Here is a 12,925-nt window from a genome sequence, read left to right as displayed (position 1 = left end):
GCTGCCATGCAGTAATTATTTTCTTTTTATGTCTAGTAGCTAACTAGCCATCTGTAGAAATTCTCTCTATACGACACCTGGTTTTATATATAGACACAATTCTATTTTTTAGACCTGCTGGTATCTGTTTCTGTTGGCTAACTGATATGCTATTCTTATGTTCCATGTTATCTGTTTTGTCATGGTTCTCTCATTTATTCTAAGTTTCAGATATGTTTAATATATTTAATATATGTACTAAGATAGATGGGCTGCTTAGACACATGTTTTATGTACTCTTATCAGTTTATATTGACTTTTTGATTTATCCCCAACTTTCCAGTAACTCTCTTAGAGGTCCCTTCACATTCCTCTTGTCGTCCTTTTATAAGGCTCCGCCCCTCCACACCCCACACTCCCCCATGTTTGACTAGCGGTGCTTATCTGCTGAATATCCTCCCGCCCTATACCCTGAAGCTCACAAAAAAAGCTACTTATTTGTCCACCAGTTTTCTTCATTATATCTTCAGAGGCCGTATGGCCTGAGAGTCGGTTGCTAACTGGTCGGTCATTTACGCTATCTATCATAAAATCGAGGATTCATTAGCCTACTTATTGCATACTGTATCATTTTTGGAATAATTTACTCAATTTTCATTGTATCTTTCATTTATGATGTTCACAGGCGATTTCTGTTATATGTTTGTACTGTAAACCTCAATAAAAAATATTAAAAAAAAAAAAATGAAGCAGAACTGCCACATACATTCATTATTTTGTATACTTGAAAGGTTGGACTTTAAATTCTGTCATCTTAAGTTGCAAAATAGCCTGAGCCTTCTACTTACTACACAGAGATTGTTAAAGCACTGTCCAAACTCATTTACAGCTAGCCCTAATTCGCCCTGATCAAGAGAAATAAGCAGTTGTTTTGGCCATTTTCCAGCATACTTACAGAATCTGACTTTCAGGTTTTCTATGAAATGTGGGTCAAACACAATTTTAACTGTAAAAATAATCTTTACCTCATAAAATACCTACAAAAAAGCATATATAAAAAAAGAATATCTCATCATGTTAGCAGGTTTTTCATGCCGAAGTAATATTTCTGTCCAATTTCTGACTGTGTACCATTTTATTTAACTAGTGTGCAATATCATGTTACACAGATGGTGAAGGGTTCATAATTTAACCAGGCTAGGACTGGACGTCGGGCATGCTGGGCAAATGCCCGGTAGGCCGCAAGGTAGTTTAGAACTAAAATTTTTTTTGAGAACGTTAATGTATGTTTTATTAAAGTGTGTATAAATGTGTACTTGTCTAGTGACCATTACCCCCTTGTAATTGCGCTGCATTGTCAATATCTATTTCAGCGGTAGTTCAGCGGCCCCTAAGCCAATCATATTATCTCATCACTCCCCATTCCTAAATCGGCCCGCACAGACGCACTGAGTCTGTTTCTGACGGCGGCTGAGACTGAACGCACTGTGAATGAAACGACACACCCGGCATGCGGCTGCACCACCCTGATGATTTATTATTATTATTATCAGGATTTTGTAGAGCGCCAACAGATTCCGCAGCGCTGTAAACATAGTCGGTGTACAGGATAGCTTTTGTAGGAGTCAAGTGGGTAGAGGGCCCTGCCGAGAGTTTCACTGTTGTAGTTGGCTCTTATGAAGCGATGTGTAAACAGCTGGGCCCATAGGCTTACATTCTAAGGGGTTCAAGGTGAATGCAATGGAGTTAGGAAAGGTTAGTGTTGGTTGTATGCATCCCTGAATAGTAGAGTTTTTAGGGAGTGCTTAAAGCTGTTTAAACTAGGGGAGAGTCTTATGGAGCAAGGCAGTGAATTCCACAAGATGGGGGCCAGTCGGGAGAAGTCCTGTAAATGGGAATGTGAGGAAGTAACAAGAGAGGAGGAGATCCTGAGCTGATCGAAGGGGACGGGAGGGAGAGTATCTAGAGACAAGTTCTGAGATGTAGGGGGGAGCAGTGCAGGTGAGAGCTTTATATGTCAGAGTGAGGATTTTATGTTTAATCCTAGAGGCAAGAGAAAGCCAGTGAAGGGATTGGCAGAAAGGTGCAGCAGATGAAGAGCGAGGTGTAAGGAAGAGGAGCCTGGCAGAGGCATTCATAATGGATTGTAAAGGAGCTATGTGGCAGCTAGGTAGACCAGAGAGGACGGAGTTGCAGTAGTCGAGGTGGGAAAGGATGAGAGAGTGGATTAAAATATTGGTTGTATCTTGTGTAAGGAAATGTCTAATTTTAGCGATGTTTTTAAGGTGGAAGCAGCAGGCATTAGCCAAGGACTGAATGTGAGGAGTGAAGGAAAGATCTGAGTCAAGTGTGACCCCAAGACATCGGGCATGCGGGGTAGGGGTAATGATGGAATTATCAACAGTTAAATACATTTTGGGGGTGGAGACATTGGAAGAAGGGGAAAAATAAGGAGTTCAGTTTTGGAGAGATTTAGCTTAAGGTAGTGAGAGGACATCCAAGATGAGATGTGAGAAAGACAGTTAGTGACACAGGTTAGTAAGGAAGGAGGTAGATCTGGTCACTTATTCCTTGTTGCCACTCCTCTCAGGCGAACCTCCATGAATCCCAGATTGCTGCGCCCCAGCTCCATGCAGAATCCTGCTGCTAAACGAGGTCTAGCAGCCTCTTGTATGCCACTTCCAGCTCCCATTCCTGGCCACATATATAATCCATATCGGCTTGCAACCAGGGTACCCCTGAGAGATCCAGCAGCTTTTCTCGGGCAATGCCAATGTCCTCCGCTCTCAGTTTTGCCGAGCTCCCAAAGTCTGGGTCCCCCCTTATATTGTCAAATAGTAATCCAGGGCTGCAGAAGCTAAAGCCCTCTGTGGGGGTGTCATCCTCCAGCCAAGGCCATGCTTGCATAGCGTGCCATCGAAGGGCTCGGTAGCCGTCCTCCACCCACATCTCTAACTGGACCAATTCATCTAGGTTAGATAGCCAATCCTTGCTGGCCTGCTCTCCCAGTAGAGGCACTCGTAAGTCCCCCCAGACCCAGTACCTCTAATCCATGGGGAGAACCTTTCCGTCACAGTCCTGTTTCTGTTTCCTCCTAAGTTGCTGGCGGAAAAAGGCCCTCTGTGCCAGCAGGTCCTGATATGAATGAGGACCATCTAGCTGGGCCAACTAGGAGCCTGACCTCCATAGTTACCGGCTACTGTGGCACTGCTCCTCTGTCAGCATGAACCATGTGGCAGAAGCAGATCCAACCACTGCCACCAATGTGATGGATACCCCGGCTACCACCAAAAGGGTCCTGCTTCCTTCTTGCCAACTGCAGCTGTGTAGCAGTTAAGTGATTACTGCCAGTAGCCCATCCTGATACCAGAAATCACCAGTATTCAGGATCCCACCCTGTGACAGACTCCGGCTACCCCAACTGGGTAGCTCTGCCAAAGGGTCTTTCTTAACCCTGACAACAGGTCGCTACGTAGCAGAGAAAGTGATTATAGCAGGAACCCACCCAAATAACTAGACAGACTAGTATTTAGGTGAAACAAGAACTGATTTTTTTGTGAAACACACTTGCCTTATATACACACACAAAGGGTCTTATCTGACTCTCAAATCTCCCACCATTACCGCCCCTCCAGACAGGCCCAGGATCCAGAGGTGGCGGTTTCAGGGTGATCCCGGGGGAGAGGCAGCACTTCCATGGAGTTACAGCCCAGTAAAAATAGGGGTGTAGGGGTGTCGAAAAACCCTGGTTCCTAAAGGAGCTCCCCTCCAGCAATCATCCCACCTCTTGTCCTCCCTAGGGGCTGGCTACCAATCCCCAAAAGAGCAGAGCTCTGAGGCAAAGAGCCCCTGGAGCGAGCAGGGGTAAAGTTAGCGGGTGTCCAGCGTGAAGTGGCCGACTGGGAGTTTCAGGAGTCCAGCCAGCCGGAGAGGGGTTAGGCAGGTATCAATTGTGGTGCGGCCAGCCGGCAGTTCCAGGAGTCTGGCCAGCCTAGCAGGGTTTTCCCGGTCAGAGGTCATGTGACAAAGTTCACATAGTAAAAACAACAGTTATCACAAATCTGTGAGGTCCCGTAAGCCCTGAAATGATGATAAAAGGAGTAGGGGGGTGGGGGGAAGCCTGGGGGGTCTGGTATCCATGACATAATGTATGAGACTGTCAGTGTTGATATTTACATTCCTAATGTTATGTAACAATTTTACACAGATTTTAAGCAATCTGAAAATATTTGGGTTTTCTTCCTTATTTATTGACACTCATTTTTTTCTTTTTTTATTATATTTGAATTAGTTTATCCTTTATGATATGATTATATCCCCCCCCACACAAACACGTCATGCATACACACAAAAAATACACTAAACACATATACACACACATCTACAAACACACATATACAAGACACAGATATACACATACATACACAAAACACAAACACATACCTACAAACATACACACACACACACACACACACAGTCACACGCATGCAAACAACACAAAACACGCATGTTTTGACATGTATTATGTTGTGTAACATAGCAGCCTTTAAAATAATTATTTGCCACATGTGCACCCTTTAATATAGTTCCAAAATGCAAATTACATTATATATAGGGCTCAAAATTTCCACGAGCTATTGACGAGTGGAAATTTAGCAGTGGCAAGTGAAAATTACTGAATGTTGAGTCTGAAGTCTGGTGATACGTTGTAAGTAGCAAAGTTGGCACATTGTATTTGCAGAATGTACATTCCTTTTGCAGCACTGATAAACACACATTTTGGGCTGTGTGCTAAAACTTTTATCTAAAGGGATATTATATATCCTTCAAAGGGCAAGGATGTGTTATACTTCTAGGGCTGTAGGGACCCCATTAGGGCTTAGACTGTTACTTCTGAGAAGGTAAATAGGGCAGAGAGGGAGAGTTTGCAAAGAAGAAGTGGAGAAAAAGGTAGAATTAAAAGAGAATGGAGAAAAAAAAAAGAGAGTGAAAAGATATGAAAGAGGGTAAAGTAAGAGTGTAAAGAGAAGATATGGCCTGAGAGAGAATGGAGAGGGTAAAAAGAGATTGAAGAGAGGAGGGAGTCCAGAAATAAGTTCATAGCAGTTTGAAACATCAACTAGGGGTTCTGGGGAAGACAACAGCTGGATAGAGCAAGAAGGGAGAGATGATAATTATTAAAAAATCTCCCGGTCTGCTATGACCTTCCATGACAGCACTCTCTCAGTTCAACAACTTCCTTTTTCTATCCAGCTGTTGCCTTCCCCAGAACCTAGTTTATGTTTCTAACGGCTATGCACTTAATTTTGTTAATTTATTACTGTATGTAGGATTATTTAATTTGTTATGGTATAAAATAAAAACAATATTACAAAATGTTTCACAATGGCTAAACATATGCACCAGTTAAATAAATTTTGGGGGTGGAGACATTGGAAGAAGGGGGAAAAATAAGGAGTTCAGTTTTGGAGAGATTTAGCTTAAGGTAGTGAGAGGACATCCAAGATGAGATGTGAGAAAGACAGTTAGTGACACAGGTTAGTAAGGAAGGAGGTAGATCTGGTCACTTATTCCTTGTTGCCACTCCTCTCAGGCGAACCTCCATGAATCCCAGATTGCTGCGCCCCAGCTCCATGCAGAATCCTGCTGCTAAACGAGGTCTAGCAGCCTCTTGTATGCCACTTCCAGCTCCCATTCCTGGCCACATATATAATCCATATCGGCTTGCAACCAGGGTACCCCTGAGAGATCCAGCAGCTTTTCTCGGGCAATGCCAATGTCCTCCGCTCTCAGTTTTGCCGAGCTCCCAAAGTCTGGGTCCCCCCTTATATTGTCAAATAGTAATCCAGGGCTGCAGAAGCCAAAGCCCTCTGTGGGGGTGTCATCCTCCAGCCAAGGCCATGCTTGCATAGCGTGCCATCGAAGGGCTCGGTAGCCGTCCTCCACCCACATCTCTAACTGGACCAATTCATCTAGGTTAGATAGCCAATCCTTGCTGGCCTGCTCTCCCAGTAGAGGCACTCGTAAGTCCCCCCAGACCCAGTACCTCTAATCCATGGGGAGAACCTTTCCATCACAGTCCTGTTTCTGTTTCCTCCTAAGTTGCTGGTGGAAAAAGGCCCTCTGTGCCAGCAGGTCCTGATATGAATGAGGACCATCTAGCTGGGCCAACTAGGAGCCTGACCTCCATAGTTACCGGCTACTGTGGCACTGCTCCTCTGTCAGCAGGAACCGTGTGGCAGAAGCAGATCCAACCACTGCCACCAATGTGATGGATACCCCGGCTACCCCGAGTGGGTAGCTCCACCAAAAGGGTCCTGCTTCCTTCTTGCCAACTGCAGCTGTGTAGCAGTTAAGTGATTACTGCCAGTAGCCCATCCTGATACCAGAAATCACCAGTATTCAGGATCCCACCCTGTGACAGACTCCGGCTACCCCAACTGGGTAGCTCTGCCAAAGGGTCTTTCTTAACCCTGACAACAGGTCGCTACGTAGCAGAGAAAGTGATTATAGCAGGAACCCACCCAAATAACTAGACAGACTAGTATTTAGGTGAAACAAGAACTGATTTTTTTGTGAAACACACTTGCCTTATATACACACACAAAGGGTCTTATCTGACTCTCAAATCTCCCACCATTACCGCCCCTCCAGACAGGCTGGCACCGACCACAGTCCTACAGAGTCCCAGGATCCAGAGGTGGCGGTTTCAGGGTGATCCCGGGGGAGAGGCAGCACTTCCATGGAGTTACAGCCCAGTAAAAATAGGGGTGTAGGGGTGTCGAAAAACCCTGGTTCCTAAAGGAGCTCCCCTCCAGCAATCATCCCACCTCTTGTCCTCCCTAGGGGCTGGCTACCAATCCCCAAAAGAGCAGAGCTCTGAGGCAAAGAGCCCCTGGAGCGACCAGGGGTAAAGTTAGCGGGTGTCCAGCGTGAAGTGGCCGACTGGGAGTTTCAGGAGTCCAGCCAGCCGGAGAGGGGTTAGGGAGGTATCCATTGTGGTGCGGCCAGCCGGCAGTTCCAGGAGTCTGGCCAGCCTAGCAGGGTTTTCCCGGTCAGAGGTCATGTGACAAAGTTCACATAGTAAAAACAACAGTTATCACAAATCTGTGAGGTCCCGTAAGCCCTGAAATGATGATAAAAGGAGTAGGGGGGTGGGGGGAAGCCTGGGGGGTCTGGTATCCATGACATAATGTATCAGACTGTCAGTGTTGATATTTACATTCCTAATGTTATGTAACAATTTTACACAGATTTTAAGCAATCTGAAAATATTTGGGTTTTCTTCCTTATTTATTGACACTCATTTTTTTTCATTTTTTTATTATATTTGAATTAGTTTATCCTTTATGATATGATTATATCCCCCCCCCCCACACAAACACGTCATGCATACACACAAAAAATACACTAAACACATACACACACACATCTACAAACACACATATACAAGACACAGATATACACATACATACACAAAACACAAACACATACCTATAAATATACACATACACACACACACACACACACAGTCACACGCATGCAAACAACAACAAAACACGCATGTTTTGACATGTATTATGTTGTGTAACATAGCAGCCTTTAAAATAATTATTTGCCACATGTGCACCCTTTAATATAGTTCCAAAATGCAAATTACATTATATATAGGGCTCAAAATTTCCACGAGCTATTGACGAGTGGAAATTTAGCAGTGGCAAGTGAAAATTACTGAATGTTGAGTCTGAAGTCTGGTGATACGTTGTAAGTAGCAAAGTTGGCACATTGTATTTGCAGAATGTACATTCCTTTTGCAGCACTGATAAACACACATTTTGGGCTGTTTGCTAAAACTTTTATCTAAAGGGATATTATATATCCTTCAAAGGGCAAGGATGTGTTATACTTCTAGTGCTGTAGGGACCCCATTAGGGCTTAGACTGTTACTTCTGAGAAGGTAAATAGGGCAGAGAGGGAGAGTTTGCAAAGAAGAAGTGGAGAAAAAGGTAGAATTAAAAGAGAATGGAGAAAAAAAAAGAGAGTGAAAAGATATGAAAGAGGGTAAAGTAAGAGTGTAAAGAGAAGATATGGCCTGAGAGAGAATGGAGAGGGTAAAAAGAGATTGAAGAGAGGAGGGAGTCCAGAAATAAGTTCATAGCAGTTTGAAACATCAACTAGGGGTTCTGGGGAAGACAACAGCTGGATAGAGCAAGAAGGGAGAGATGATAATTATTAAAAAAATCTCCCGGTCTGCTATGACCTTCCATGACAGCACTCTCTCAGTTCAACAACTTCCTTTTTCTATCCAGCTGTTGCCTTCCCCAGAACCTAGTTTATGTTTCTAATGGCTATGCACTTAATTTTGTTAATTTATTACTGTATTTAGGATTATTTAATTTGTTATGGTATAAAATAAAAACAATATTACAAAATGTTTCACAATGGCTAAACATATGCATAGAGTGGGTGACGTAGTGAGTAGAAAACTTACGTAATATATCATTAACAGTAAGTTACCTGGTTGGCTGCCAGTGACCAAATGCAGCCCCCCCCCCCCCCAAGAAATTTACTTTAATTACCCTATGAAAGGTATAGGCCTGTTGCTCATTATGGTATGTGCTGCTCCGGGCTGTAGGGACCCCATTAGGGCTTAGACTGTTACTTCTGAGAAGGTAAATAGGGCAGAGAGGGAGAGTTTGCAAAGAAGAAGTGGAGAAAAAGGTAGAATTAAAAGAGAATGGAGAAAAAAAAAAGAGAGTAAAAAGATATGAAAGAGGGTAAAGTAAGAGTGTAAAGAGAAGATATGGCCTGAGAGAGAATGGAGAGGGTAAAAAGAGATTGAAGAGAGGAGGGAGTCCAGAAATAAGTTCATAGCAGTTTGAAACATCAACTAGGGGTTCTGGGGAAGACAACAGCTAGATAGAGCAAGAAGGGAGAGATGATAATTATTAAAAAAATCTCCCGGTCTGCTATGACCTTCCATGACAGCACTCTCTCAGTTCAACAACTTCCTTTTTCTATCCAGCTGTTGCCTTCCCCAGAACCTAGTTTATGTTTCTAATGGCTATGCACTTAATTTTGTTAATTTATTACTGTATTTAGGATTATTTAATTTGTTATGGTATAAAATAAAAACAATATTACAAAATGTTTCACAATGGCTAAGCATATGCATAGAGTGGGTGACGTAGTGAGTAGAAAACTTACGTAATATATCATTAACAGTAAGTTACCTGGTTGGCTGCCAGTGACCAAATGCAGCCCCCCCCCCCAAGAAATTTACTTTAATTACCCTATGAAAGGTATAGGCCTGTTGCTCATTATGGTATGTGCTGCTCCAGGCACAGATAACTCAGCTGCCTCCCTGTTGATTATATACCAGTTATACCCCAAATGAATGTCTCACAACTGAACACCTATTAACGCCTTCCTGCCAGACTGTAATTACATTTAATTACCCCAATTAGCTATAAAACTGCTTCCTTCAGTTGTGAGACATTAATGTGGGGTATATATGGTATATAATCGAAAGCCAGGCAGCTGAATTATCTGTGCCTAGAGTAGCACATACTATAATGAGCCTATAACTTTCACAGTACCGTTTCTCAGTGCTTATATGTAATTTTGTAATAATCACTTAATATATAGTCCTGACAGAGTGCATATTTTATGCAATCAGTTTTGTCATGCAACACAGTGCGTGGAGATATGGGAACCATAAATGGGTGTGGCCAGTATGCCCATAAACCTGATGGCTTTGCACAAAGTGTCCCAAAGCGTTTTTCAAATGTTGGAAACTATGCACATCTGGTAAACCAATGAAAAAGAACAAATATGTGTAGCCACCAATTAACAGCTAGCTCCCAATAGTTTATTGTTTCTGCTGAGGATATGTAGATATTCTTTTCAACAAATGGTACCAATGAAAACAAAGTCAATTTGATAATATACATGAATTTAAAAATGACATGAAACATGAAATTACTCGTAAGGCTAAGTTATACTATTAATATTTTATGTGCTTGTTTTGGGATGGACTGGAGTAGGCGGAGATATGCAAACCATAAATCGGCATGGCTCTTGTGCAAAGTGTCCCTGGAAATAATTTCACATTGGCAATTATGCACAGAGATGTGAAAATACCTCAGCAGCAAAAGGGTCAAATAATGCACAACAGTTCTTGCATAGGCAAGGGTGTGTGTCTGCCGGTTTCTTTAAGACTGTGTGTATGTGGTATCACTTTAAAGACTTTGTTGTGCATGTCCCTTTAAGACTCATAAGATGTGCTGTCCCATTAAGACTGTCTACATTGTGTGTGTGCACACTGTGATCTATCTTTTTAAAACGTTCTGAGAGTGCTTTGTGTGACTGTGCGGTTTGCGCTATTTCTTTACGGTTGTGTACACTGTGTATGTAAGCATATGTGTAGTGTGATCTGTCTGACTATGTGCATTGTGTGTATATGTACTGTAACTTTTAAGATTGTGTGCATGTGGTATAAGTTGTCCCTTTAAGGCTGTGTATTTGGGCATGTGGCGATCTGTTCCTTTTTTTGGATGCGCTTAAAGCCTGTGTGCTAAGTGTGATTGCACCTTTAAGGCTGTACTCACTTGTACCATTAAAACTGTCTGCATGGGGTGTTGTCCCTTTAAAGAGTGTGTGTGTGTGCCTGTCACTTTAAGAACATATGAACACATTTCTTCTCCTCTGACTGTTTTTCTCTGCAATAAAAAGTTTAAATTATCTCATGTTAACCTGCTGCGAAAACAAAGCTGCGAAAACAAAACCAAACCTGAAAGAGGGACACTCAGGCTTTATTAAATTTTCATGATTCAGATACAGCATGTAATTTTAAACAACTTTCCAATTTACTTCCATTAAAAAAAATGTGCACAGTCTTTTATATTTACACTTTTTTTGAGTCACCAGCCCCTACTGAGCATGTGCAAGAACTCAGACTATACGTATATGCATTTGTGATTGGCTGATTGCTATCACATGGTACAGGGGGAGTGGAAATATATATAACTTTAAAATGTGTTAGAAAAGAATCTACTACTCATTTGAAATTCAGAGTAAATGCTATTGTATTGTCTTGTTATCTTGCATTTGTTGATTATGCAAATCTACTGTGTTTACTGGTCCTTTAACATAACTCCACACCTGAGGGTGTGAAAAAGGAAGATATATACAGTATATTAAACACCAAAAATAAACAGCACAGCATGTACTATATAAACTCCTAAACAAAGGTAGATCATCTCATTTATAAAACTATAAAAGGATGGCTTTGATATGTGATTGTTTTGTAATGTTGTCTGACCCTTAATGTTTGATGCCTGAGCCCTCAAGTTTGATACATGGGGTAGAAAGGATTTTAAGAGAAAGAAGCTTCTATATTTCTTTGTCTCCTGTCTAATAGAGGTAACACTTGCCTTTCTTTTGTCTCTTCTGACTGGAATTTCCTAGCTTCATTCACCACTTTCTGAGAGCTATCTTTATGCATTGCATCAATCTGTTTTCTGGTCTGTTCAGCAGACTGGCATACTGAGATAGCTTTTTGCAGTGTCAGTTCACAGTCACTGAGAAGCCTCTCACGGTCAGTGACTAACTCAGTCTCATGTGGTTGCTGTACCCTTGATTTAAACAAAAAACGTTCAAAAGTTTCATTTTTCTTGGCAGCACAGTATGCTGTAAATTTCTCCATAACAAGCTCATAATTATCACAATCAGTTTCTGATAATTCAAAACTGTTATAAATGTCTAAAGCCTCTGGTCCAGCAACAGTTAAAAGCAAAGCTACTTTCTGATCATCTGGGAGTGAAGAGGTGTTTGTGGCTTTCATATACAGCGTAAACCTTTGTTTAAACGTTCCCCACACTTCTTCCAAATTCCCCACAAACGTGAGCTCTGGTGGTGGTTTGAGGCTGGCTACGCAGTGAAAATTACTTTGCTCTTCTGGATGATATTGACTTGTAACTGTTCCATGCTGTGTATCCATCTTTATTTTGTTGTAATATTGTTGTAGTTCAATTCATGGAGAGACATCAAGTCCTGGAACAATGTGTTATCTGCTTGTTTACAGAGACAGACTGATTTTCTGCAATAAACTTGATATGATTAGCTGCCAAAAATTTCTGGCAAGACTGCATTAGTACTTTTCCTGTTTTATCTCCCTCCCCTTGAATTCACTTCCTGTAGCAATGATAGAATGCTAATTATTTGCCAACTATGTACTCAACACAGAAAGAGGTTTAAAATTGTAAAAAATGTCAAATTTGCTTTGATCCCATGGTAATTCTAGTGCTGGCATACAGTGTCTACTATAATCTCTTGTATGGCACTATATCAAAAAACCTTTTTCAAAATCCATGTATAGCTTATTAAAGGGACATACTGGTCAAAAATGCACATAGATGAAGTACTGTCATTTTCAGATAGAAACATATTTTTGGTCAAGTACGTGACTAAACTGTGTTGGCACACAAACACAGAAATACACATGGAGACATGCACAGAGACACTTAAGGGCTGATGCTGTATTTGGTAGTTCCAACCCCTTACAAAACCACTTAAATAACTACTTATTCTAAGAAATAAACACACAACACATATAGCTGGGTTTTAAGACCATGTCAATGATCATATTTATTAACAAAGATTAACTTGACTTCAACGGAAGTCACTTTAAATATTTAACCTGTGGCGGCATTCGAGGCCTAGTAAAATGATACTATTAGCTCCATATGACAAGAGGTCGCAGCCAGATGTTGTGGAATTGCAAATGCCAAGGGTGGGGCGCAAATGTGGCCCCACCCCATTCCATCTAATAGGCACGGACGTCCTAAAGGATCTTCAGCCAGCAGACCTGAGGACATCACCCCCGCCCATTAGCCCGACTGTCACCTCTGCAGACTCCGCCCTCGATTGTTGATGGCTACGACCT

The 12,925-nt window shown here is 41.9% G+C and overlaps 1 protein-coding gene across 2 annotated transcripts in view; it reads right to left on the bottom strand.

The window, feature by feature from the left end:
* The window catches only part of LOC128640004 (uncharacterized), a 114,340-nt gene extending 102,228 nt beyond the window's left edge, over positions 1-12,112 (bottom strand). For both annotated transcript variants that reach the window (XM_053692298.1, XM_053692299.1), the window contains exon 1: positions 11,415-12,112. In XM_053692298.1, coding sequence (XP_053548273.1) covers positions 11,415-11,980 — 566 coding nt within the window. In that variant the 5' untranslated portion in view covers positions 11,981-12,112. The remainder of the gene's footprint in view (positions 1-11,414) is intronic.
* Positions 12,113-12,925: the final 813 nt, after the last annotated feature.

The sequence above is a fragment of the Bombina bombina genome, chromosome 9 (assembly GCF_027579735.1).
Source record: "Bombina bombina isolate aBomBom1 chromosome 9, aBomBom1.pri, whole genome shotgun sequence".
Lineage (NCBI taxonomy): Eukaryota > Metazoa > Chordata > Amphibia > Anura > Bombinatoridae > Bombina > Bombina bombina.
This window is presented reverse-complemented; position numbering and strand designations above follow the sequence as displayed.